Raw genomic sequence first — 23,706 nt, 5'->3', positions numbered from 1 at the left:
TCCCCCCTCCCCCCACCAGACTTCCACCCGCGCCGGAAACGCTCTCTTTCCCAGGCCCCCGACACGCCGGAAGTTGCGCGTGGCCGCCTTCTAGAGCAGCCGGCTTTGCTCCAAAAACTGAGGTTTTCTTAGTTCCCCGCCCCACTCGTGGCGGACCTTCAGCGAGTCGTCTACGGTTTTGGATTTCCCGCGCGCGAGGGGCGTCCTACGTCCGCGCCGACGTCACGAGGTAGCGTCGGCGTCTTCTCACGTGACTCTCGTGGTGCTGGGGGAGGGGCGGGGGTTAGAAGGATTGGTTTTATTTACTATTTCCCCCCTGGGTACTCTGAGGTGGCCGACGCATGCGCACGGCCCGCTTCGCTCGCAGCTCGTTGGGTTACACAAGTTCTGAGGTGAGGCTGGCCGTTGGAGCCACCACCCCAGATTCAAGTATCTGGGAAGGGCTTCGTCGGTCCTATTATTATTATTATTATTATTATTATTATTATTATTATTACGGTCCTTCCCAGGCGCTGCGGAGAAGAGGAGCCGCTGCTCAGGGAGGGGCTGCTGCGCCCTTTCGGACGTTTGTGGGAAGCAGCTTCGGAAGGAAGCCTCTCTGAGGTGTGTGTGAAGGAGCGAGCGAGGGAGCAGCCTGTGCTTGTGGGAATTGCGCCTCGGAGAGGAATGGTGGAAATGGGAACCCAGGTGGGGGAGGGGGGGACTTGGGTCATGCCATTCATTTAAGATGTTTTCTAGCATTTGGATCCTGACCGTTTGCTCCCCATCCCACCCCACCCCCCGAAAAAAATGTCCTTTTTATCGGGCTCAAAAGGTAGGATAAAGGAGTGGGAGGGAGGCGGGCGAAGTTTAACTGAAGCACAAGTTCCTAAACCGAACAGGTAACAGTGAAGCCTGGAAATTTTCCAGAATATATAATGAAAGTCGAATCTCATCTCACTTAGGTTTGCATTTCTCAGGGATACTTCACACACACACGTGTTACTGTAGCCGAGACGATTTTCCAGTTTAAATTAGCAGGGATCCCTAGGCTGATGTTTGTTTTGACCAGTGTTTATTTTCTTGGGGGTTACTGAAGGGTATGCAGTACTAGCACCTTTACACAAACCCCCACCCAAGATGTTAAATGTGTGGCACTCACAGTAGCAACTTAATGGTGAGTGCCTGCACCTTTTTTAATATAAAAAGCACTGACTTTGTCTCTTCTTAAGAAGTCTGAGGAATATACTTGACTTACTTTTTAAAAAATATATATAGATGTGTAATATATATAGCTTGGTTAAAGTGTGAGGGTTTGTTTGAAGGTGGTATACCTGCCTTGAGTTCCGTATCTAGAATGAAAGTCCAAATTGAGGTCTGAAAGGTGTATCCTGTGGGGTAAACTTTGGCAGATGAATGTAGGTTCTGCACTGGGTGTGGCTCCTATGCTAGGATGGCAGTGGAGAACTGAAGGCTATGAGGTCTGTTTCATGTTTTCTTTGCAGAGATCACCAGGTCTCTTTAGGTATTGTTGCTGGTGCTGCACTAGTCTTTCCTGCTGTATCGTGTATATTTAAAAGAATAATATGAGTTATTCCCCATCCTGCACCCCTAGGTCCTAGAGTGGGTAACATTTAAAATACAGCATAAAAAACTTATTTTTAAAAAATTACAATCAAATATGCAAATTGTGAAGGACAGTTAAGTGTCAGACACGTTAGTTGTTGTTTAGTCGTGTCCGACTCTTCGTGACCCCATGGACCAGAGCATGCCAGGCACTCCTGTCTTCCACTGCTTCCCGCAGTTTGGTCAAACTCATGCTGGTAGCTTCAAGAACACTGTCCAATCATCTGTCCTCTGTTGTCCCCTTCTCCTTGTGCCTTCAATCTTTCCCAGCATCAGGGTCTTTTCCAGGTCAGACATGTTAAGCTGTGGCCAAATATCCTGTATTTTTATCTTGTGAACGACCCTGAGAGCTTCAGATGAAGGATGGTATTTACATTTAATTAATAATAATAATAAATAGAACTCCCTAAGTCTTTGGTAATATGTGCCTTCCCTTAATATGCTTTACATTTCAGCTATGAGAAACACATCAGTGTAGCTGTGGCAAACAATTGCCACACAAAGTGATAACTTTATATGATTATCATGTGTAATTCCCTACACATTTGGGGAGCATATGCCCAGGGAAGCCTGAGGATCAGTATAGCAAATCATTCACACCTTGAGCATATGATTGAGTTGAAATGGATGGGCGTGTAGTTATCGTGTGACAACTAGAGCATTGTGGGTGTGACAGTTGTCTATGAATTCAGACATAACAGCAAACCATAGCACAGGCTCTGTTTTCAGTGCCTAGTTTGTTGGCCCTCAAACAGTGGTTTGTAAGCTCTTTTCTCTTGCAGTTCCATTTTCTAGACAAAAGTGTGTGTGTTTACTGCATTTGTTTATTTAGGAAACAATTGCTTGTGCAGAAGTAATAATAGTATTGTTTGGAGTACACTGTACCTTAGCATACACCAGGTCCTGTTTTCTGAGCATTCTTGAGACATCTAGTTGGCTTCAAAGGAATTCTGGTTCAACTCAGCATGGTTGTGTTTATGTTTGTGTTGTAAATAAGGGTGCCATTAGCATCTGGAATGGACTGGAGTCCCAAGTTCTGATTCAGTTGTTCAGGTCTACTAGACTTCTTCTTGACTTTAGAAAATAAATTGTGTGGGTTTGCAGATAATATAACACATAAGTCTTCCAAGCTTTCCTAAAGTTCCATAAACTAGGATGTTGTTTTTTTCTCACCAGATTGCAGATTTACTAAAATGAAATATTACAGAGCCTTTAGCAGGAGCAGTACATGTGTTCTTTCTTATTTCATTATACAGGGAGAAAGAAGAGATCTGAGATAACAAGGTCCCTACTTAAAAACTTTTTAAAAAGCTCAACAAAAATTTAATTTTGAATGAAAGGCCATCTTTAATATGAAATGCAATTTTCTAAGACTTCAACCCCTCCCCTCTTTTACATTTAGCATAAACTGTACTATTTATGTCCTATTTTGCTGAAAGCACATGCTCAACTTTAAATCTGCAGTAAAGGTAAGGGGCACGTTGACATTTGCCAGCAAGTCAGTGGAAACATCAAAGAATCTTGAGCACCTTAAGGACAAATGACTTTATTGTGGCATAAACTTTCATGGGCTGGAGCCTCCACCATTGTGGTTGTTACTGGCACCAAGTCAATGCATATCTGTTTACCCAGGCATTTTAAATTGCTCTGACTACCTCCCTTGCTTTTATAGTTATTGTTGCCTCTCAGTTTTATGATTAGTAACAAAGTGTGATGTTTTATAACATTGTGTTGGTTGTTGTTGTGGATTGCCTTCAATCCATCAAGCTGAAGGGCTGTTTAAATTTTGTTTTTTAAAAAATCATTATCCTGGCAGTCAAAAAATGTTTGTCTCAACTTTAGTTCAGTCCTACCATGTCTAAAAGAGCTTGAATGCATGGTTTAGTGTGGCCCATTATAATGTCTGAGAATCCTTGGAATGACAAACTATTAAAAAAAGAGGCTTTTGGCCTACACCCAGAAGTGTGATTCATCACATCACTCTTCTACAGTGTTGCTGTAAAGTACCAGAGTTTAGGTAACTTTATGTGTCTACAGTATAAGATAAGTGTCTTAAATATATTGATGCTATTGTATATACACTTACCTGGAAATGTCACATTGAAGTCAGTGAGACATACTTCTGACCAGTGCAGACCTGCAGACTGCACTGCTGTGGCATCAACTTTTGTAAACTAGAGCTCATTTCACTGAATGCATGATGTCTTCTCCTTGGTTGGTAGGTGTCTATGCACATGTACAGCTGATTGGTAAACCTATTGAGCAAGTTTAGGTACCCATTTTTGCTGTGTGAGAGTGACTGCAATCCATCTTGCACATGAATGCTTTTTATGTTCATGGTAGTTTATCTGTGAATGATTAAGCTGCTGGTTAGGGATTTATGCTGCTTAGTTCTGCGATTGACTTGCCAGCAGAGAAACCTTTTTCTTTTCTGCTCTGGAAGGTGCATGTCTACCCAAGATACCCATAGTCATGATTTATTGAATGACTGTTGGGCCACAACCCTACTTCAGTGGGCTGTGCTTAAATCTTCGTTAGATTTGGACTGTGAGCTGTTAAAATGACCCCAATGTTAAGTATACTTGTTGCTTGCTTCCCATCCAGCGAGGCAGATGGCAGCGCAATGTGTAACAAAGGTGGAGCTAACCATCTCTTGCAGCAACCTCCTGGATAAAGATGTCGGCTCCAAGTCAGACCCATTGTGTGTGCTGCTTCAGCACACAAGTGGACAACAGTGGTATGAGGTACAGTATGTTGATACTTAATTAAATATTTCTAATAAAGTTTCTTTTCTGGCTATTAGCTCTTTGTTTTAATTTGGTCTTTAGAAACATCAAATTCTGGGATGTAAAAGTGAGCTTTATTTCTTTGAAACATCATGTGATGAACTCTCCCCACCACCATCCAATGTCTTATACGCAGGTTGATCGCACAGAAAGAATCAAGAACTGTTTGGACCCCAGGTTTTCCAAGAGATTCCTAATTGATTACTATTTTGAGCTGGTGCAGAAACTCAAATTTGGGATTTTTGACATTGACAATACAACTGTTGATCTGAGTGATGATGACTTCTTAGGAGAAATTGAATGCACACTGGGGCAGGTAGGTGTAAATAACTCCTGGATATTCTCTCACTTTCAGAGAGTTTTATAGGTTGCTTCATTTACTGTTCATTTGGTTCTGTCCTGAGAAATGTCATTTGACCTGAAACCTCATTCATGCTGGTATTGTTCCTTCACCTAGCAAAACCAAGAAAAGGTCAAAGTGGGAACAATAGCATGTTGCAGGTTCTCATTTTGTAAGTTCTGCTTTTCAATAAGAATTGAAATAGTAAATTGTCTTCCTTTTATAGGCAGTTTATCTAATGTTATGTCAAATGCTATCGTTACAAGAACTAATCTCTCTGGTTTATCATTCCTTGTTGCCTTATTCCTATGGATAAACTGATTCCCTGGACATAAAATCAGATTTGTGTAAACCAGTTTCCTATTGCAGGTAAATTGGGAAACCAGTCAGATTCTGGCTACTTAACCAAGATTAATCCTCCGTTTTCTAGTTACGATGTAACTGGTAACTGGTTTAAACAAACCATGATAGAAGTAACAAGAAGTAACAAAGGGGAGGGGTGACTGTGTGAGCAATTTGGGCTGAAAGTATCTTAAGAGTCCATATGTATAAAATTATTACATGCGCAAAAGCAGTAAACAATGTTTTGTTAAAAATAAACCCTGTTTCCTTATGCTCTGCCTTGATTGCTGAGATCTGTTGATGGAGCACCTTTGGTAGTTCCCTTCCATTCAGCTGGCATTTACCAAGGGCTAAACCTTTAGCTTGACATGCCCTGCCCTGTGAATTCCTTCTTAACCCTTTTTTAACCCTGAGACTCTTCACCAACCAGATCTTAATAATGTGTTTGGTGAATTTATTGAAACACTGTACTTTTAGTTTATACTATGTCTTTTGATATTTTACATGAACTTGTGGTTTATAAAAATTTGTAAAAATAAAAATTAATGCATGGGTTGATGCCAATTCTCAGTTAAATAAACGATAGCATATTACTCAAATAATATTTGGCCTGTTCTGTTACTGTTTTTTCTAGTCATCTGCTAACAGCTTTGACTAAGTCACCATTTATGGAATTCTGTAGACAAGGTAAATTCCTAATCTGTTGAGTTTCTGGATATTTCTGTATTTTTACAGATTGTTTCTAGCAAAACGCTCACCCGGCCACTACTCTTGAAAAATGGCAGACCTGCAGGAAAAGGAAAAATAACGGTATGAAAACACAAATGGTTTTTTCACCTTCTAGTATTTATCTGTGGACAAAGATTTTGATGACCCAGAGAAACATGAATTTAGTCAAAACAAAATTTAAGTGTGCTGAAATTCTGTGGAAATTAATGAGATGCAGGTTGGGATTCTATGTACTTTCTAGGAAATAAGTGAATTAATTAAGATCTGTTTTAATTGTTTTAGATTCCCCCCCCCTACATTTTTCACTTTAAATTTCATTGCCAGAAGGCAGGAGCTAGTTTTAATTTAAAAAGCAATTACATGCCTAGTTCTGCATCTTTCAGATTTTATATCTCAAACAGCAGCCTCAAATGCCAGCTGGAGAAATTGAAAACTGACTGAAATTTTTCAAAGCAGGTTGTTCATGGCATTATGAGTCTGTTGTGGCCAAGCCTTCAATGTTCTAAAATGAGAGGAAGGAGCATCTTCTTATTACTATAAAACTGTATTTTTTTTAATAGCTGTGAACATGTTCTTACTGCTTTTGAAAATAATAGAAATCAAAATTTTACTTCAAATTTTACTACACTCCGATTGTCATACGTTTCATTCTACTACCCATAAAAGAACTCTATGACATACTTTAGAATGCAGTATCTTATCATGGTGAATGTTGTCTTTGTGTGCTTACTTAGATTACTGCTGAAGAAGTAAAGGATAATCGGGTAGTCATGTTTGAAGTTGAAGCAAGGAAACTGGACAACAAGGTACTTCAAGGTTGCAATTCTATACACATTTATCTGGGGTTAAATCATATTGAGCAATGGGCAAAATCCAACTTTGTCCTCCTACCAAATGGAATTGACTTGTTTGTGCAACAGGATTTGCTGTTTCTCTCCTTTTTCCTGCAACCCCTGAGCATCCCCCAAAACCTTGCTCTGGATGGTTTCTTGACCCTGGAGAGTAGATTGGGGGGGGGGGGCTGCAGGGGAAAGGAAAGGGATGTTGGATGTTGCCCCGTGGGATTGAATTGTAAGCAGACAAACATAGGATTGTGCTCAAAGTGTGTGTTTCTTTAATTCACATCTAAGGAAGAACTTTTTAGTTTTATGCTGGAACACATGAGAAATGTATGGAAATATTACAAGATGACCTTTGGATTTCTATTGAGTTGGATACATATGAACAGGGCAATTTTGTAGTGACATGGAATAACTTAAAAAGTTTAATCTGTTGAACAAATGAACCCAGTGGTTCTCTTATGTGCTCTGCTTTGTGAAAACCACTGCACCTTAAATTGGCAAGCTATATGGATGCAACTGGCTTTGTAGGCTTGGTTTTAGTTGGCTTGTGGAAACTGTAACCTGCTGGTTCACAAGTCAGGGCAAACTATGGTTTCAATGCAAACAGAATTAAAATAGAGCGAGGAAGGGAAGAAGGAGCACACATACATGCTACATCATGATTCAGCTCTGCATGTGAACCAACCCAAGGAGGGGATTTCAGTTTGTGCTGTTGTGCTGTGTTATCTGGCTTGAACTTCATAAAAACTGAAATATACTTTCAGATTTGGGGATGAAGCACTTGCAGTTTACGTGGTTCCCTTTGATATTTAAATGAACAACTTTGCATTTTGTCCGTTTTGTCATAAATTGCTGAATTTTCTGATCTTTGGTAGTATGCTAGCAAGATGAAGCCACAAATTTCTAAACTGCGTGTTTCATAGTTTTTTTACATTGAACAAATAGTTTGCAGCACTCGACACCTGAAAAAATGTAACCAAAATATTTGTGCAGTTAATGTAGTTGTACAAACAGCTTTGCTATATGTGCTTCGTTTTGCTCTTCCACACTTATATTTCTTGACTTGCATTACTTAATGCTTTTACTTCTTCCCTTGTTGCCATTTCTGGTGATTATGGCTATTGTTGTTAGAGAAAGAGAGGGATATATATATATATAGAGAGAGAGAGAGAGAGAGAACTTCTACAGAAATACTTAACCACTACCATTGTTCTGACTAGAGTTGCAGAGACTTGCATTCACTGAATTTCCCAAGGAACGATTAATAATCTGAATGCAACCATACATGTATGTGCAGCGCTGGAGGAAAAGAGGAAGTGAACTTCATGTTTGTACTTGGCATATAGGTGGTGTCTGTTTTGAACAGGAAGTATTGTAGTGTAAAGTTCATTTAAAGGACTTTCACCCCATTATTTAGCTGAAAAAACTCCAAAGCAGCTTATGAATATCAGTAATAAAATAGTCCAAGCTCTCAGTTTTACAATCTAAAAGTCATGACACACGAGGAAAAAGGGAGAAAGAAAAAAGAAGTTGAGGCATGAGTTCTTAAAGTTACTGTTCTTATAATGACCAGCCAGGATGGCAGCAATTTAGTTAGCATAATGGAATGGTTTCTGTTAGGTGACAATTGAAGGCAGGGCCAGGGGCAGGTGCACTATCTATAAAACCAATTGAATTAGCCCTGCTTTTCTTCTTTCTGCTCTGCAGCCTGACGTTTGCAAAAAAAACAACAACAACCCCATCCTCTAAAGACAATTTTGAAGCAATAGCCTATATTTTAATTGCAGGATTTCTTTGGAAAATCTGATCCTTATTTGGAGTTCCACAAGCAGACTTCTGAAGGAAACTGGGTGATGGTGCACAGAACAGAAGTAAGGTGGTTCTCATTCTTTTATGAAGTGGGCTGATTTGACTCATTGCCTATTTGAATACTTTTAGTTCTGTTTTTGTGAGGTACTACTGGTTTCTATAACTATAGCAGAAAGAAATTTGAAAGCTACTGTATCAGGCAGCATCCTATCCTACTGTGATAGGATAGGATTAGTGATAGTTGTTGGAACAGCCAAAGTTATAAAAAGATAGTTAATGCAAAAAACCCACAACCTTAATAATATTTTAACCATTATTATTTTGTATTTATTTAGGTTATTAAAAATAACTTGAATCCCGTATGGAGGCCATTTAAAATCTCTCTCAACTCTTTGTGTTACGGAGATATGGATAAAACGATCAAGGTAATGTATAAAGGATGAGGAAGTAGAATGAGTATTTAAAACTAAACGTGAGCCTGGTTCACATGCCATACTAAGCCCAAACATTGTTTATTATTGGCTACAGTCCATGGTTAGTGAGGAGACTGCTTAAACTTAAGTCCTGGTTCAGATAACATGCCAAGTCTAAGCTTGCCTTAGCTCAGTCGCAGCAAAAAAGTTTGGAGAGGAGCAGAGCAGCTATGAGTATTCTTGCTAAGTCAGCATTTGACTTAGCATGTCATGTGAACAGACTCAAAAACTATTTTTTAAAAATCCATTCAGGGCAGGATTCATCTACCCAGTCCTTCTAGTGGAAGATAGCCCAAGGACTTCTGATAGAACAACAGGGCCTTTCCCACCCTCTCTTCTCTCCCTGTGCCCCTGGGCCTCTCCCAAATCTGCCCTGGAGGGTCAGGAAAAAACCCCAGAACAGGATGCAGGGAGAGGAGAGGGAAAACCATTCTGTCAGGCAAGGAGAAATACTTGCGCTGATAGAATGATTCCCTAAGTGCCATGTTGAATTTCACCCTCAATATTTACAATTACATTTGTGTGGGTTATATGGGCTACAAGTGAGCTGTCTGTATGATCCTTTTCTGAAAATGTAGACGTTTGTTGGCAGTAGCAGAAATAGCAGCTACTGGGTGTTTGAATACCGTGATGTGGAGAGAATATACCTGAGCTGTTAAATGGGACTTCCTTCTTTTTTGTTTAAACACATTGCATACACTTAACATGCTTCTCTAAAGATCAAATATCTTACCCGGACTACAGAATTCTATAGAATGGGTGTGGTGCTTGTAAAGTAAATTGTTTAACTAAGCTTTAAGAAGCATTCTTAAAGCTGTGTATTACCCAGCATTCATAGCTTCATTAAATCTAGTGTTAGCACTGTGTTTGTAACCCAAGAGTCGCCTAATAATACTTTAAGCTGTAGTTTGTCCTTGTTTGTTCCCTTTTGCCTTTATTATGATAATCTTTTCCTCTCTTTATCTTGCATTGATGAAGGGTGTTTTCTTCAGCTCATTAATGCTCATTTCATCATGACTTAGTAACTGGCCCCACAGCAATCCTGTAGAGTCACCAGATCTCAAGCCCTGCTGATCTTGTAAAAGGTGTGCATGTCTGGAGTGTAGCTGATGCACTTAGCCCCCTCCCCCACCCCCACCCTCCACTTGCCATCCTGGGTGCATATCAAGGACATAGGAAGACTTTGGATCCCAAGCCACCTACAGAACTCCCTTTTAATTCACCTTATCTGCTGCCATCAGTCTTCTCCACGTCAGCTTGCAAATTTAGGCTTTTGGTCTCTATGCCCATAGAGAGGGTGATCTGCAAAACAAACTGGCCTCCTGGACCTCACCCCCACCCCACCCCACCCCAGCCAAAGGATTGCCCCTTCATTGATATGTTCACCATCTATTCTCATAATGATAAAAACACTGCTAGTTTGTTTCTGTATGTTTCTATATGTAATGATTATGTTTTGTTTTGTATTCTAATTCTAATTCTGTAGCAAAGTAAATTTCAACCCCTGCTGGTTTATTTTTGCCCCTTCATGAGCTAAAATGCAGTTTTCTAATAAACTGTTTTAACTTTTTTGGTGCAAACGGAATACAGAAAAACCTCATATGCATGCGGGTCTGTGCCATTGTAATCAAAATCTGGCCTGCCATGTTACATCTTCCTGAGGAAATAGAAAAAGGTGAAATAGAGTCTTGCAACCTTATGGAAAACAGTTTAAAATGAAACTACTTTGCTGTAATGAATAAGGGAAAACATTTTATTCTATAATGACTGATCAAACAATGCTTTAATACTTTATGCACACAGTGTCTTATGTAACTGGCTATTTCATTATAGTAAGTAAAATCATTTTTCAAGCTCTACCCATCACAAGTGCCTTTCTCTGTGTTAAAACGGCTGTTTGTGTATTCAGTTATAATACACAAACAACTTGCTTTGATATCTCATTACATTTCCTACTGAAGTGTGTGTGTTGAAGTGAGTCATTGAAGGCTTCTCTTACTAGGAGAAGGCATGTAGTCATTCATTAGTTCTGTTGTGGGTGGGAAATGTGAATATCTCACCAAAAGAAGAGCAAGCTTGAGAAGGCTGTATCAACTGTTAGTATATTGGGTTAAACATCAACTTCTTAATAAGATGAAATATAGCTATAGTAATGCAAAATTTGGCAATGTTCTTAAGAGCCCATACTAAAAGATAAGTTTTTGGTCTTATTCCTTACCCTTGAATTCAGCTTTACTCTAATTCTGTGTGCTGTCATTACATGAAAATCTGTTTCACAGATTCTCCTTGGTCATAGCAGTGTCTGCATGCTGTTTGCACTGATGGAGAGTGCATGTGCATGTGTGTTAACCTAATACAGTGATGCTCTTGCCATACTTGAGTAGGAGTGGCAATGGGCCCAAGCAACATCAGTGTGAGGTATAATTAAAAGTAACTAGAATTGTTTAAAATAAATGTGAAATACACATTGTACACATAAGTGGCATTTGAAGTTGGAGCCATAAAACAATTATTACGCATGCTTCGTATTTTCAGTGAAACTACAGTTTTGGCTCTGTAGGTCACTGTTGCTGCGTTTTAGTCTTGCCTGCCTAATTATCTTGGGACTAATACTCAGAAGTGGCAAAAGCCTGAAGCACACAATTTCTTCTCTTTTGCTCTGTTAAATTACATGGTGCCAGTGCTGTAACCACAACATACTAGGTTAACAAATAATGCTTCTTTTTTAGGTTGAGTGCTATGATTATGACAGTGATGGGTCCCATGATCTCATAGGGACCTTTCAGACCACACTATCAAAACTGAAGGAAGCGTCGCGACATTCACCAGTAAGTTATTTTACTTCCCTCCCTACCTCACTGGTAGCCTTAGGCAATCCAGTTTCTCTTCTATACAGGCCCTTCCTTATTTATTAGAGTTTTTATGCATGGCCTTCCTTCAGATCGGAGTATTCGATGGATTACAGCACAACATACAGCTTTAATAATAATACTATAAAATAGAACACAGATTCATACAACTTGTAAAAACAACAACACTAGGTCTCAGCTCCAATCTGTACCATCAGGTTTCACGGTCCCACCTGCTGCACGAGGTGGTGGGACCATGAACAAGGACTCTCTTCAGCTGATCTTAAGGTTTAGGGTGGCAGGTATTGGGAAAGCTGTTCCATAAAGTTTCTGTGCTCCGGGTTTAGTGTTTGATTGTAGTGCCTTCAGAATCAAAGTAACATGATCCTATATGGTTGTATCTGATAACAGGCTGCAGTAGTTGCAGCTTCTGAACAATTTTTAAGGGAAACTGCAAATCCACTTTGCAGGAGTCTATATGGGAGACTAATAGTGTTCATAACCTGAGGTCAGGCTATCTTCTGCATTATTAATGAGAGCACATGAAGTGCTTTGAGGATTTGGCAGATAGCCCTGTACAAAATGAAGAATTAGCTAAGGTTTCTACTACTAATACATATGCGCTGTGTTTACATTTTTTTAAAACAAGTGTGATGCTAAACTGCAGTTACCATTGTTTCTTATGATGAGCAATCTCTCCCAGGGTGTGTTGTCTTCTAACTAACTTTTTTCTTGTGTTTCTGAAGAATTATAAGCCCGTAGATTTCTCTACGCTAACTTGTCTTGCTGACATACTGATTGGGTTTGGTATTTAGTAATATATGCACAGCTCCCTTCCCCTGTCTTTTAGCACAGCCTTAGGGAAGTAAACACAAGTTTTGGTTTGTTTTGAACTAACCACATAGTTGTTATTAATGTCTGAACCTGAACAAACTATAGATCAACTATGTTTTGAAGTTGACTTGTTTTCCTAAAGCATAAAAAAGGTAAAGGACCCCTGACAGTTAAGTCCAGTCACAGACAACTCTGGGGTTGCAGCGTTCATCTCGCTTTACAGGCTGAGGGAGCTGGCATTTGTCTGCAAACAGTTTTTCTGGCCAACATGACTAAGCTGCTTCTGGCGAAACCAGAGCAGCGCACAGAAATGCCGTTTACCTTCCTGCCAGAGCAGCACCTATTTATCTACTTGCACTTTTTGGCGTGCTTTTGAACTGCTAGGTTGGCAGGAGCTGGGACCAAGCCATGGGAGCTCACCCCATCATGTGTCGAACCGCCAACCTTCTGATCGGCAAGCCCAAGAGGCTCAGTGGTTTAGACCACAGCGCCACCCGTGTCCCACTCCTAAAGCATACTTAAGAATAAACATGCAGAGCATCAAACTCTGACTGGTAGACAAAAAACATCTGCTTACTTCCTTGCAGTTGTGCTGGAGAGAAAGTGGGGAGCTCACAAGCTGTTTTTTCATAAGCCATTCCTTGCTGCAAATAGACCAGATCTAGAAGTGGCAGAATGTAACATTGCTAAAAGGTCCCAGACTACCTCAAGTTCTGTAAACTTTGAACTAAGTATGCTTAGGATATCAGTCTTAATATGTGCAATTTTTGCCCTGCTGCTGTTTTGTAGGCTGAATTTGAATGCATCAATGAGAAGAAGAGGCAAAAGAAGAAAAGCTACAGAAATTCAGGCATTGTGAGCGTTAAACATTGTGAGGTCAGCATCAAACTTTTTCTCATTCAATTGTTAAGTTTACAGCAGTAATAATCACATTTGACATTGTGTCATCCCAGCATAAAGGCATTGGCTGCTGTATTGATAAAATGAGGCATCTGTAGATATCCACTGGGATTTAGACAGCTAACTGTACTTAAAATATGTCTCTGGATTGTTCCATTAGTCAGGGCAAGGGTGTTAAACTTCTAAATACTAAATACAATAAACTAGTACTCCTTGCCAATGCTCTTTTTATTTTTAACAAATCTACAATCAGTCAATGTAGAATTACTTTAAATAGCCAAATGTTGATGCATAGTACAGTGGACCCTCGGGTTACGTTACCTTCGGGTAACGTAATCTTTGGGTTGTGAACGCGGCAACCCTGGAAGTGGGTTTGTCGCTCGCACATGAGCAGAAGCAGTCCTCCGGTTATTAAATCTTCAGTATACAGCCAGGCCTCTGGAACGGATCCCGTTCGTAACCGGAGGTACCACTGTAGTACAAATAATAGGTCTTATTGATGCCTGCACAACATAGGAGCAAATACTTTTATTGCATTGTGGTTTGTATTGTGAACAACTGTGGTATCGTTTAGAGGAAGAGTTGTGTATATATTTTTTAAAATGAAACCACTTGAGAAGTGTTTCTCAGCATGCTCATGCAAAAGCACACAGCCACTTCCTTTAGTGTGCTCAGTACTGAGCCAGTATCATATGCCCACCTATTCCCTCCCTCTTCACTCTTTCAAGAAATACAAGCTCTGTGTGCACTGTATGTGTGAGTGTACACTCTCTGTAATGCTCTGTAATGCTAAACCAAGATTCTTTAAAAGCAAAACTAAGCTCTGCAGAACTGGTCTTGGCCGTGCAGTAGGAGAAGGTGAGAGTGGGGAGTTTGTTTTCTCAGTGCTTAATTCAGACTCATTGAAGCTCATCTGCATAGCACTGAATCATGATCTAGAAGTATATGGAAATACAACCTGAGTGTGGGCAGGTGGACAGACCATTATGTCCTGTGTTGTCACGATTTTTTCATACATGATGCTGCATCTGCAGTGGACTTCTATTGAACTGTGGTTTTCTGTCTCAATCTTCTTGCTTGTATATTGTCCATGTCTTCATTAACATTATTGGCACTTCTGCCATCATTGCAAATCTTTTCCTCTCTCTCTCTGCCCCCCTACTCCAAGTTGAAAACCCATGCTGATGGCTAAAGGGCTCAGCATTGACTGTGGGGGTGGCACTGTGTTTTGAAACCAAACCAATTAATTGCCATATCCTAATAGATCTATGTTCCTGAGTGTATCACTGAGCGCTTTGATGATTGATTTTTTTTTTTTTTTTTGCAGATTATAATGGAGTGTACTTTCCTTGACTACATCATGGGAGGGTGCCAGCTGAATTTTACTGTAAGTAAGCTGTAGCTCAGCTCTTTTAAGAGAAGAAAGGGGACCAAATCCACTTGAGAATAATCGTGTGGGGTTGTCACACCAGAACCAAAGACTGGACTATAATAAAGATCCTAACCAGAACTAGCTGGGATTTGAACCGTTGGCCTGAAAGCTACTAAGCACTGTGGGTGAGGAAGCATATAGAACGTGCATGGTGTGAAATATGTTGGTGCTTCCCTCCTAATGGGCGAGGGAAGTTGAGGTATAGGAGGCTTCCAGTCAAGGAGGATATGTACTTTAGAAAAGTAAAAAAAGAATACCTGATTTGTGTGAAAACTGTTGGTTAGGATCAGGAGTTGCTGTAAATCCCCACAGGAGCTAGAGCAGGAGTGGGCAACTCTAGATCCTTATTTAGTATTGCTTTTTAAATTCTGCCATCCTTTAAAAAGCTCAGGACACAGCATACACAGCTCTCATCCCCCCCATTCCGATTTTATCATTGCAACAATTTTGTGAGAAAGGTTAGCCTGATTTTCTAGGAAGGTGCTCCCAGTAATTTTTAGGTTTAGAAGAGTGGCTGGAGGGAAGACTTCTTCAGTCAAATGAGTAATTGGGATTTGTGCCACAATAATCATGTTTCACTCAGCTTGGTGCATTTTATGCTTGTTTTGTTAGTTCAACAGCAAAACTAAAACTAAGTAAATTGCATGCTTCCTCAGCCTTAATGTCTCTTAGGTTCCCCCTGCCCAACCCAGTTTTTAAAGTAGTTGTTGTTAAGATTATGAATATTATTCTGCCCTTCACCCTGAGGTCCCAGGGCAGGTTACAACAGTATAAAATACAGCATTAAATACAATTTAAAACAACTTAGCAGTGCTAGTACAATTCTGAGCAGAAAGTAATATTCACATCAGTGATGTTTGTACCTTTCGACAGGTTGGCATTGACTTTACTGGCTCGAATGGAGATCCTCGCTCTCCAGATTCCCTGCATTACATCAGCCCTAATGGCGTGAATGAATACCTGACTGCCATTTGGTCTGTTGGGATGGTCATTCAGGACTATGATACGTAAGTTTCTCTGCTAGTCTTGTTCTCAATATGCGTTTGTATATTAAAATTAAAGCACACACATTTAGAATTATGACATAACTCAGAACTTGTGAGATATAACAGGCCCCCCCCCAATATCTGCTCATTTTTCTCCCCAACTTGTCTAATCCAGAAAGGTGGAGTTCTGGTTTCTTTTTGTCCTGACTTTGTTGAGCAATGTACATGTGTTAGAACAGAATGTGTCTCACTGGTATATTCTATTGGTGAAGGAAAGTGCAAATTTTGTCTAGACTTAGCAGTTCAGTTCTAGCGTCTTATGAATTAGTATATCATTAGAGTAATTATGTTGACAATATATGCAGATTGTACAGTGGTACCTCGGGTTACATACGCTTCAGGTTACATACGCTTCAGGTTACAGACTCCTACAGAAATAGTACCTCAGGTTAAGAACTTTGCTTCAGAATGAGAACAGAAATCGTGCTCCAGCGGCGTGGCGGCAGCGGGAGGCCCCATTAGCTAAAGTGGTGCTTCAGGTTAAGAACAGTTTCAGGTTAAGAACGGACCTCCAGAATGAATTGAGTACTTAACCTGAGGTACCACTGTACTACAGATCCTGCTCTGAATGGATTGTGTTTTAGTTTGCAGATAGTTAATGTACTGTTTCGTCACGTTTTACAAATCACCAGTGTAGCTGGCTGATTTAATTGGTTTTGTCTTTCGACTCACCTAGAAAGCCTTTCCAGAGGGTCAGGGGATCCCTCCTGGAAAAAGGGGGTCTGCTGGGGAGAGATGGGGATGGGAAATTTTCCCTCAGGGAACTTTGTGTTCATGAAAGTGACTCCAGCATTTAATAGCAGTGCAAGCAAAATATTTATGCTTTTATTTTGTGAAAGAATGTAGAACAGTGACTTATTTATAATGGTTTGCTCTAAATTGCTTTTATAGAGATAAGATGTTCCCAGCTTTTGGGTTTGGAGCTCAGATTCCTCCCTCTTACCAGGTAAGGTGAAACAATTTTGTAAAAGGACAAACAAACAAACCTGTCTGGTTAGAAATGGACCTATAAAATAATTGGAACATCTTCCATATATTTACAGGTGTCACATGAGTTTCCATTAAACTTTAATCCATCAAACCCATTCTGCAGTGGTAAGTTTGAAAAATGTTAAGTTACGGATGTTAAAGAAAGTCCTGGCATTTCTAGGTTTATTGTAGGTCATAGCAAGGTGACAATAGCTCAGTTTGTAGGTTTTTGAACTAGCACCATTATTTTTTAAATTTGCTATATTTATATAAGGCTGTCAGGGGGCACACAATCATTAAATGCTAAAATACAATATTATAAAATGACAATATCCCAAGTAACAACTTGTGGCCTAAAAATTCCCAGCAGAGAGAATAAAATCAGGTAACTAAAAAGTTACACAGTGCATAAACAGTGGTTCTTTAACATTGTATAACTGAAAGAAATGTCAACTGGAAGAAATAAATCTGATCAAAGCTGTCAGGTCTTAACCCAAAATGAAGATAGGGGAAGATATTATTTATTTAAATTGTCACATAAATGAGAGGCCTGGATAGGATACAATTTCTTCCCAAGTTTCTTTCTGTCTAATTAGTACTTGTGGAAGAAAGAATTGAAATGAGAGTGTGTTTACTACCCACTGCAAGAACTTGAAGTTAATAGTAATTCTATTCTCTCTGTGCTGCTATGTTTGAGGCCATACCTGCTAATCTGAAAGGAACCTCCTCTAAGAGAGGTACTGTCAGTTTAGCCTCAAAGACCCCCAAGTCTTAATTAATTACTTAATTAAACCTCAGCATCCCCCACCCCCTGCCCCATCACCACACTATTGGAATCTTAAGTTTTATACGCTGTTCTGCTAGCTAGGCCAATTACCCTTATATGCCTGAGATAAGCAGCAGTATGGGGCTGTGAATCTGACAAATCCTTCCATAAGGATACCCTTTTATTTATGTATCTATATATGCTTACTGAAACTTCAGTGCACTAGAGTGTCATTAAAGCTGTGGAATAGATGCTAATATTGAAATGTAGTGAAGAATGTTTACTTAACTTCCCCAGGAATCCAAGGCATTGTGGATACATACCGGGCCTGCCTTCCTCAAGTAAGATTGTATGGGCCCACCAACTTTTCCCCAATAATAAATCACGTGGCTAGGTTTGCTGCTGCAGCTACACAGCAAAAAACAGCTTCCGTAAGTCCTTTGTAATTTTTAAATGAGCATGCTCTTACTCATCATTTATTGGAGGGCAATCCAGCCCCGCTCCCCGGACATTGATGGTGGGAGAGATACCATGTAGGTGTCTATCTGCTCAGAGAGAGGAGCACTACTGATGTGGAGGTGGGGAGGGCAGCAAGCAGCAAGCCCAGAAAAGGGGTGTTTGGGAGTGGTGCACCAGTGGCTTTGGAGCTAGTGGGTCCAAGCCCTGAGGATTCCCTGAGGGGCCAGACCCTTCATGCAGGGAGGGGAGGCTGTATTGCTGAGCCTGATGCCAAGTGTAGTGTTGGCAGCAAGAATCCACTTTTGCACTCCTGGATGAGAAGTAGGGTTGGTGACAAGCACAAAACGTGAGCATTTAACATGTGTGGACCCCTATGGAGGAAACTTAATTAAATGTTTTGTTGTGGAATCGAAGCTTCAACTTTAAGAGAGCTTCAGTTGTAGGCACTGGTGGGGTCAGATAATTATCTCCTGAGAGCTGATACACCCATAGAATTGGCCTGGGATTGTGTAAGAATTGTTCCCCTGATGAAGACTTTGAGCCTTGAATGAATCTCATTCTGTACCAACCTTTTCCTTTGACAAAAGGGTTCCTCTATATCAGTGCCACCTGCTACTGTATTTCAGGAGTTTATTTCTGTTCTCAGTTTTAACAAGGTGTCCAATTGTTCAACAGCAATATTTTGTGCTCCTGATCATCACTGATGGGGTGATAACAGACCTTGATGAGACCAGATCTGCCATTGTTAACGCAGCCAAGCTTCCCATGTCCATTATAATTGTTGGTGTCGGAGGAGCTGATTTCAGTGCCATGGAATTCCTTGACAGTGACAGTGGGGCTCTGAGGTCTCTTTCAGGAGAGGCTGCTATTAGAGACATCGTTCAATTTGTGCCATTTCGACAGTTCCAGAATGTAAGTACTGTTTCTAATGACACCCTTAATGCTTGTTAGATTATAGCAGAATGATTCAGCCAAAATTTTGAAGTTCTAATGTGAGATCCAATAGCCTTGGCATTTTTGGCTTACAAAGTTAACAAAAGAGCTGTGTGACTGCGGTTCAAGAAGATCTATGGAAATCTCCCAGAAAGTCAGTTGCTGCTGGTCTAAATACATGTGAATTATTTTATATACACACACAAACAAGTATGGTCTGAAGCTTTGTGCATAATGAGATATAATGAGGAACGGGAAAGTAGAGGCTTTTTTAATGACAGTGCTCCAGTAAAAATTGTCTACCACTTATAAACCAGTATAAAGTGCTCTGCTTGAGCATCTTGGACTGTGAGTTGGTTGAGAGGAAAAGAAGATGCTTCATGAACCAGTGTGATGGCAGCTTTAGATGTTCCTTCTTAGGTGGGACTACTGAGAAATTTATCAATGACCATTTCCTCTGGCAGTGTGAAAATGAAGAAACCTGAGGCCAGAGAGCCTCCTGGGATGTGCTGTGACCTTCAGCTGATGATTTGATTGAAATGTTTAGGAGACATCCAACTGCTGTATGTAGCCTGCATATAAACCAGATTGTTGCAGGACTGGCTGTGCAGCCTAACAAGCTTTGCATAAAGACTTGGAACTTTATGTATCTGTTGCCCCTCCTGTGAGCAAAATAATTGAAAAACAAAAACAGGATGAAAGATTGTAATTCTGGTCTCAGTGAATAATTGTTTGGTCTAAACATGATACTCTTAGTAACGGTGGCTGAGAATCTACCCTATTACAGAAGAATTGAGTCATTTGGCTAGTGCATTTCATGGATAAAAGAATATTGTGTCCCAAAAGGAAGGGTATTTTCCTTTTTTAAAATGTAAGAAAGACTCCTATTACAGTCAAATGATATGGAAAGCAAAGCTCATCAGTTACCCCAGAGTGAAATAAAAGGCAGACATTTCCTCTTCCTATTCAGACACACAGTCTATTGTGTAAATATCATTTCACTTATAGCCATTTTATTTGTAGAATAAAATGGGAAAGCAAAAATGCCTTTGCTTTCCAGAGAGCCCTTTTCTGAAGACCTGTTTGTGTGTGAAATCTCATAATAGGTTTTCTGCACATTTTATGCTCCATTTCCACTCCCTGCTGAAAAGCTGAAATTGGGGCATCAATGTTCCTTACTTTTCATTATTTGTTTAGGCAAACTGCCGTAGGGCAAGGGGGGGGGGAATCCCTTACATTCTAATGCGCTGCCACTGTAGGTTGTACTTTAACTTAATAGTTTGCCTTTATCACTCTGCATGGAACAGGATTCACTTACTATAACCAGGCTCTGTTTTTCCTAGTATCTCATGCTTGGAACTTGAAATGCCCTTGGAGGAGAAGTTCAGGTTAAGTAATGCTTCAGGGAAAGGTTAGGGCTATATAGACTGGAAGAAATTACAGTCATTAACCAACCTCAGCAGCTTAATTTTTATGGCATGTTAACTGCCCTGGCTAGTGGCAAGTTTTTATGGGCATTACATAACGGTTATTCTCTCTGGATATTCTAATCTTAAATTGATCTGGTTACCATCTTGTAGATTATCTAAATTACATTAAGCCAGCCAGCCTTTATAGGTACGAACTAGTCAAGTGGCTTAGGGGTTTCATAGTAAATGTTAATGAAATAATAAAATCCAGTGTGTCGCCCCATACAGATTAATGGTGGGACCAAATGGGCAAGTAAACTTTCGGCTGACATTGTGTGGTGTGTGTTCAAGGAAATGGCTTTAAGTTGATCTTTGCAAATCAGCAGGGACTAGATCGTGTGCTTTCTTTGCTTGACTTCCGATATTCACTCTGTTTCTCCTTTGAATAAGGCTCCCAAAGAAGCGCTTGCTCAGAGTGTCCTGGCAGAGGTGCCTCAGCAAGTGGTGAACTACTTCAGCACATTCAAGCTCCAGCCTCCAAACAACCCTGCAGCAAAGCAAGATGGGAGCTGAGCAGCTGACCCTGAGTATCCAGTTCCTTATGTGGGGAATGTCTTGACCACCTTCCTCTGCAGTGTCAACAGGCCAGGGTGGATGACAGAACCTTTTGATACAGCACATAAAATGCATAAACTGTTTCAAATACTCCTTTCTTTCTTTTTTTGTTCTGGGTCGCCAAAGATGCCATTTTGCTTTAACAGTCAATTGCAAGTGAGACTGAAAACTTTATTTAGACTTAACAAAACTCTCAAACTATGTACATCTTCAGGAAGAACATGCAAGTTTGCTTTTTTGCCATGCCACCACCCCTTTGGCTGCTTATAGTGCCCAGGACAGTGTGCCTCCAGCTGCGGTCAGGTACAGGGCTTTAGTGTGCCTTTGAAAGCAGTGCGCTGTACCCATCTTGACTTCCTCCTTTAAGAGAGCCTTGGCAGCTCAAAGCTTGCATAAGCTTAATATAAAATGTTCAACCATTTGCAGAGAAGCATCAAGACCAGGGCAGAGTGTAAAGGTCTGTCTTCATTCTCCCCCCACCCCCAAATGACTAGTATGTCTTGGCCATTTATGAACATTTGTATCATTATGAAACAGTGAAAAGTGAGTATAGAGTGGTACCTTGAAATGAGCTATAGTAAGACTTTCAGATGTAAATCATGTTGGTTGTTTTTCAAATCAAGCATCTCATGTTTATGCAATGTTGCCAACAGTTGCAACGCAGAAGATATAAATTTAACAAGGATTTCTTTGACTGTATATCATACAGTCATATCTTGGGTTACAGACGCTTCAGGTTGCGGTTTTTTTTATTATTATTATTATGGACCGCCAAAACCCGGAAGTACCAGAATGGGTTACTTCCGGGTTTTGGCAGCTGTGCATGTGTAGAAGCGCCAAATTGCAACTCATGCGCTTGCAGATGTGCCGCTGCGGGTTGCGAATGTGCATCCCGCACGGATCACGTTCGCAACCCGAGCATCCACTGGATTACGAAGCTAGTTGACTTTTAGAGAATCTGACTAGAAAGTAATAGCATGTATGTGCCCAGTATGTGCCAATGAGGAAGGACCCTTCCTTGATAGAGCATTTTCCCCAATTTTATAACTGTCTATAGAGAGAGGTGTATATGCTACTGAACCTGTATTCTTTTTCACTTTAATTTTTTACGCTGTCTTGGTTTAGCTAGTTCTAGGATGCCTCTCATTTGTGCTAGAGCACAGTTGGCCCAGAATGATTGAATTTGTGTTGTTGTTTTTCCCTTTTGCACAAGAACCAATTAGATTATTTTGTTCATTCTTCACTGTTGCCTTTGGGGAATCACTTACTTTTTTTATTAACTGCTAGAGGGACATGGATTGTACTGAGGTGTCTGAAAGTGATTGTGAATTGTGTAGTAAGAAAAAGTGTGGGTCAGATCCACATCCTGTAAATGATTGTTCAGGGTCTAGGTGCACATTATTCCTCTGAGGCTGGAACCATATGCCTTCAGTCTCCATGCTTTGCCTTGTGGTCATGTTAAAACTCAAGGGTGTCAGATTGATGTTTATTATGCTCAATCAAATGTATCTACTCTGTGGATAATCAAAAGTAGTGTATTTGGAATTATCAGCTGTTGCTCTGATTGAATGTTTTATTCCTATAGTGGATAGACTACATTGAACTGTTTCTTGTTCTCAGACCATTGATAACTTTTATTTTTTGTTATGTCGCCTTTTGCAAGTTTTTATATACATCATGGTTTCTCATTTACTGGATAGCAAAGCAAAACTGGATTCAGGGTTGTTTTGAATATACTATTTAGTGGATTATAGCCAACCTTGTATTTGCCGTTTTTAAAGTCCAGAAGTTTTGAGGATCACAGAATTAAAATAGTTATTCTTCTTTCTCTGTGTGAATTAAATGCCCACATAACTGCAGCAGTATTCTGTAGCAAAGTCTGAAAAAAAACCATCCCTGTCTGCTTTTGTTAATGGTTCACACATCTCATTTCAAAGTGAATGAGAAAACAGCATCTTATATGGATGCCATTTCCCACATGCATTCCAGCCCATTCAGTGTCTGTTCTGTACTGTGTATTTCTCATCTCATAACAGGCCTTTAATAGCTACAGTGTGGCTTGAATCTGCCAAGTTTATACTGTAATTGACTTCTGGACCTACTGAATTGTTCCTCTTTTAAACAATAAATTGGGGTGGGCCAGAACTCAGTATATATATTAAAAAAAATATTCCAAAAGCAGCATCCCCAGAAATATTAACAGTATTTCCTTAATGTCAAAGCTTATTTTTATCTCCTCCATTTGTCTCTTCAGCATGAGTTATGCATTAGCACCACCTTGTGGTGGAAGTTGATCATTAGCTGCTTTTGTAACAAAAGGAATCTACTTTTCCTGTATATTTTCAAAGCAAAATATAGCTTTATGAAGAAAGTATCTTATGGTGTACGGTATTTCTATGCACAACACTATTCCTTGTGTAATACAGTTTCTTGTATTTGAAGTTAGCTTCAGGTGTAACATTATCTTAATGCCATATAACACAGTATATTAAACTCCACTTATGTCCCTCAGTAGTTCTAATGTCTTTTGTCATCTTTTAAAGCTTTTAATGTGCATTTGCTGATTAT

At 40.0% G+C, this 23,706-nt stretch overlaps 1 protein-coding gene across 4 annotated transcripts; it reads left to right on the top strand.

The window, feature by feature from the left end:
- The first annotated feature begins 73 nt into the window (after nt 1-73).
- On the top strand, nt 74-23,650 carry CPNE3 (copine 3). 4 transcript variants are annotated; one of them, XM_083451158.1, is made up of 17 exons: nt 74-229; nt 510-603; nt 4,210-4,349; nt 4,528-4,707; nt 5,809-5,883; nt 6,537-6,608; nt 8,432-8,515; nt 8,789-8,878; nt 11,656-11,754; nt 13,399-13,485; nt 14,837-14,896; nt 15,815-15,948; nt 16,879-16,933; nt 17,031-17,082; nt 18,020-18,153; nt 18,857-19,093; nt 20,974-23,650. In XM_083451158.1, the coding sequence occupies exons 3-17, from the start codon at nt 4,218-4,220 to the stop codon at nt 21,094-21,096; spliced, it is 1,614 nt and encodes a 537-aa protein (XP_083307284.1). In that variant the 5' UTR covers nt 74-229; nt 510-603; nt 4,210-4,217; the 3' UTR covers nt 21,097-23,650. The 4 variants fall into 4 exon arrangements, with proteins under 4 accessions (XP_083307284.1, XP_083307286.1, XP_083307283.1 ...); XM_083451157.1 differs by lacking the exon at nt 74-229 and adding an exon at nt 238-392; XM_083451160.1 differs by lacking the exon at nt 510-603 and having other exon boundaries at nt 76-229.
- Nucleotides 23,651-23,706: the final 56 nt, after the last annotated feature.

Source organism: Podarcis tiliguerta (assembly GCF_965153285.1).
Source record: "Podarcis tiliguerta genome assembly, chromosome: 7".
NCBI classification, from domain to species: domain Eukaryota; kingdom Metazoa; phylum Chordata; class Lepidosauria; order Squamata; family Lacertidae; genus Podarcis; species Podarcis tiliguerta.
Note: the sequence above shows the minus strand (reverse complement) of the source record. Positions and strands in the feature narration are given on the sequence as shown.

Coding starts and splice junctions, on each gene's coding strand:
- CPNE3 (XM_083451158.1), top strand. CDS start 4,218: ATGGCAGCGCAATGTGTAACAAAGGTGGAGCTAACCATCTCTTGCAGC. Junction 8,879..11,655: donor ATATGGATAAAACGATCAAG/GTAATGTATAAA, acceptor CTTCTTTTTTAG/GTTGAGTGCTATGATTATGA. Junction 18,154..18,856: donor CACAGCAAAAAACAGCTTCC/GTAAGTCCTTTG, acceptor ATTGTTCAACAG/CAATATTTTGTGCTCCTGAT.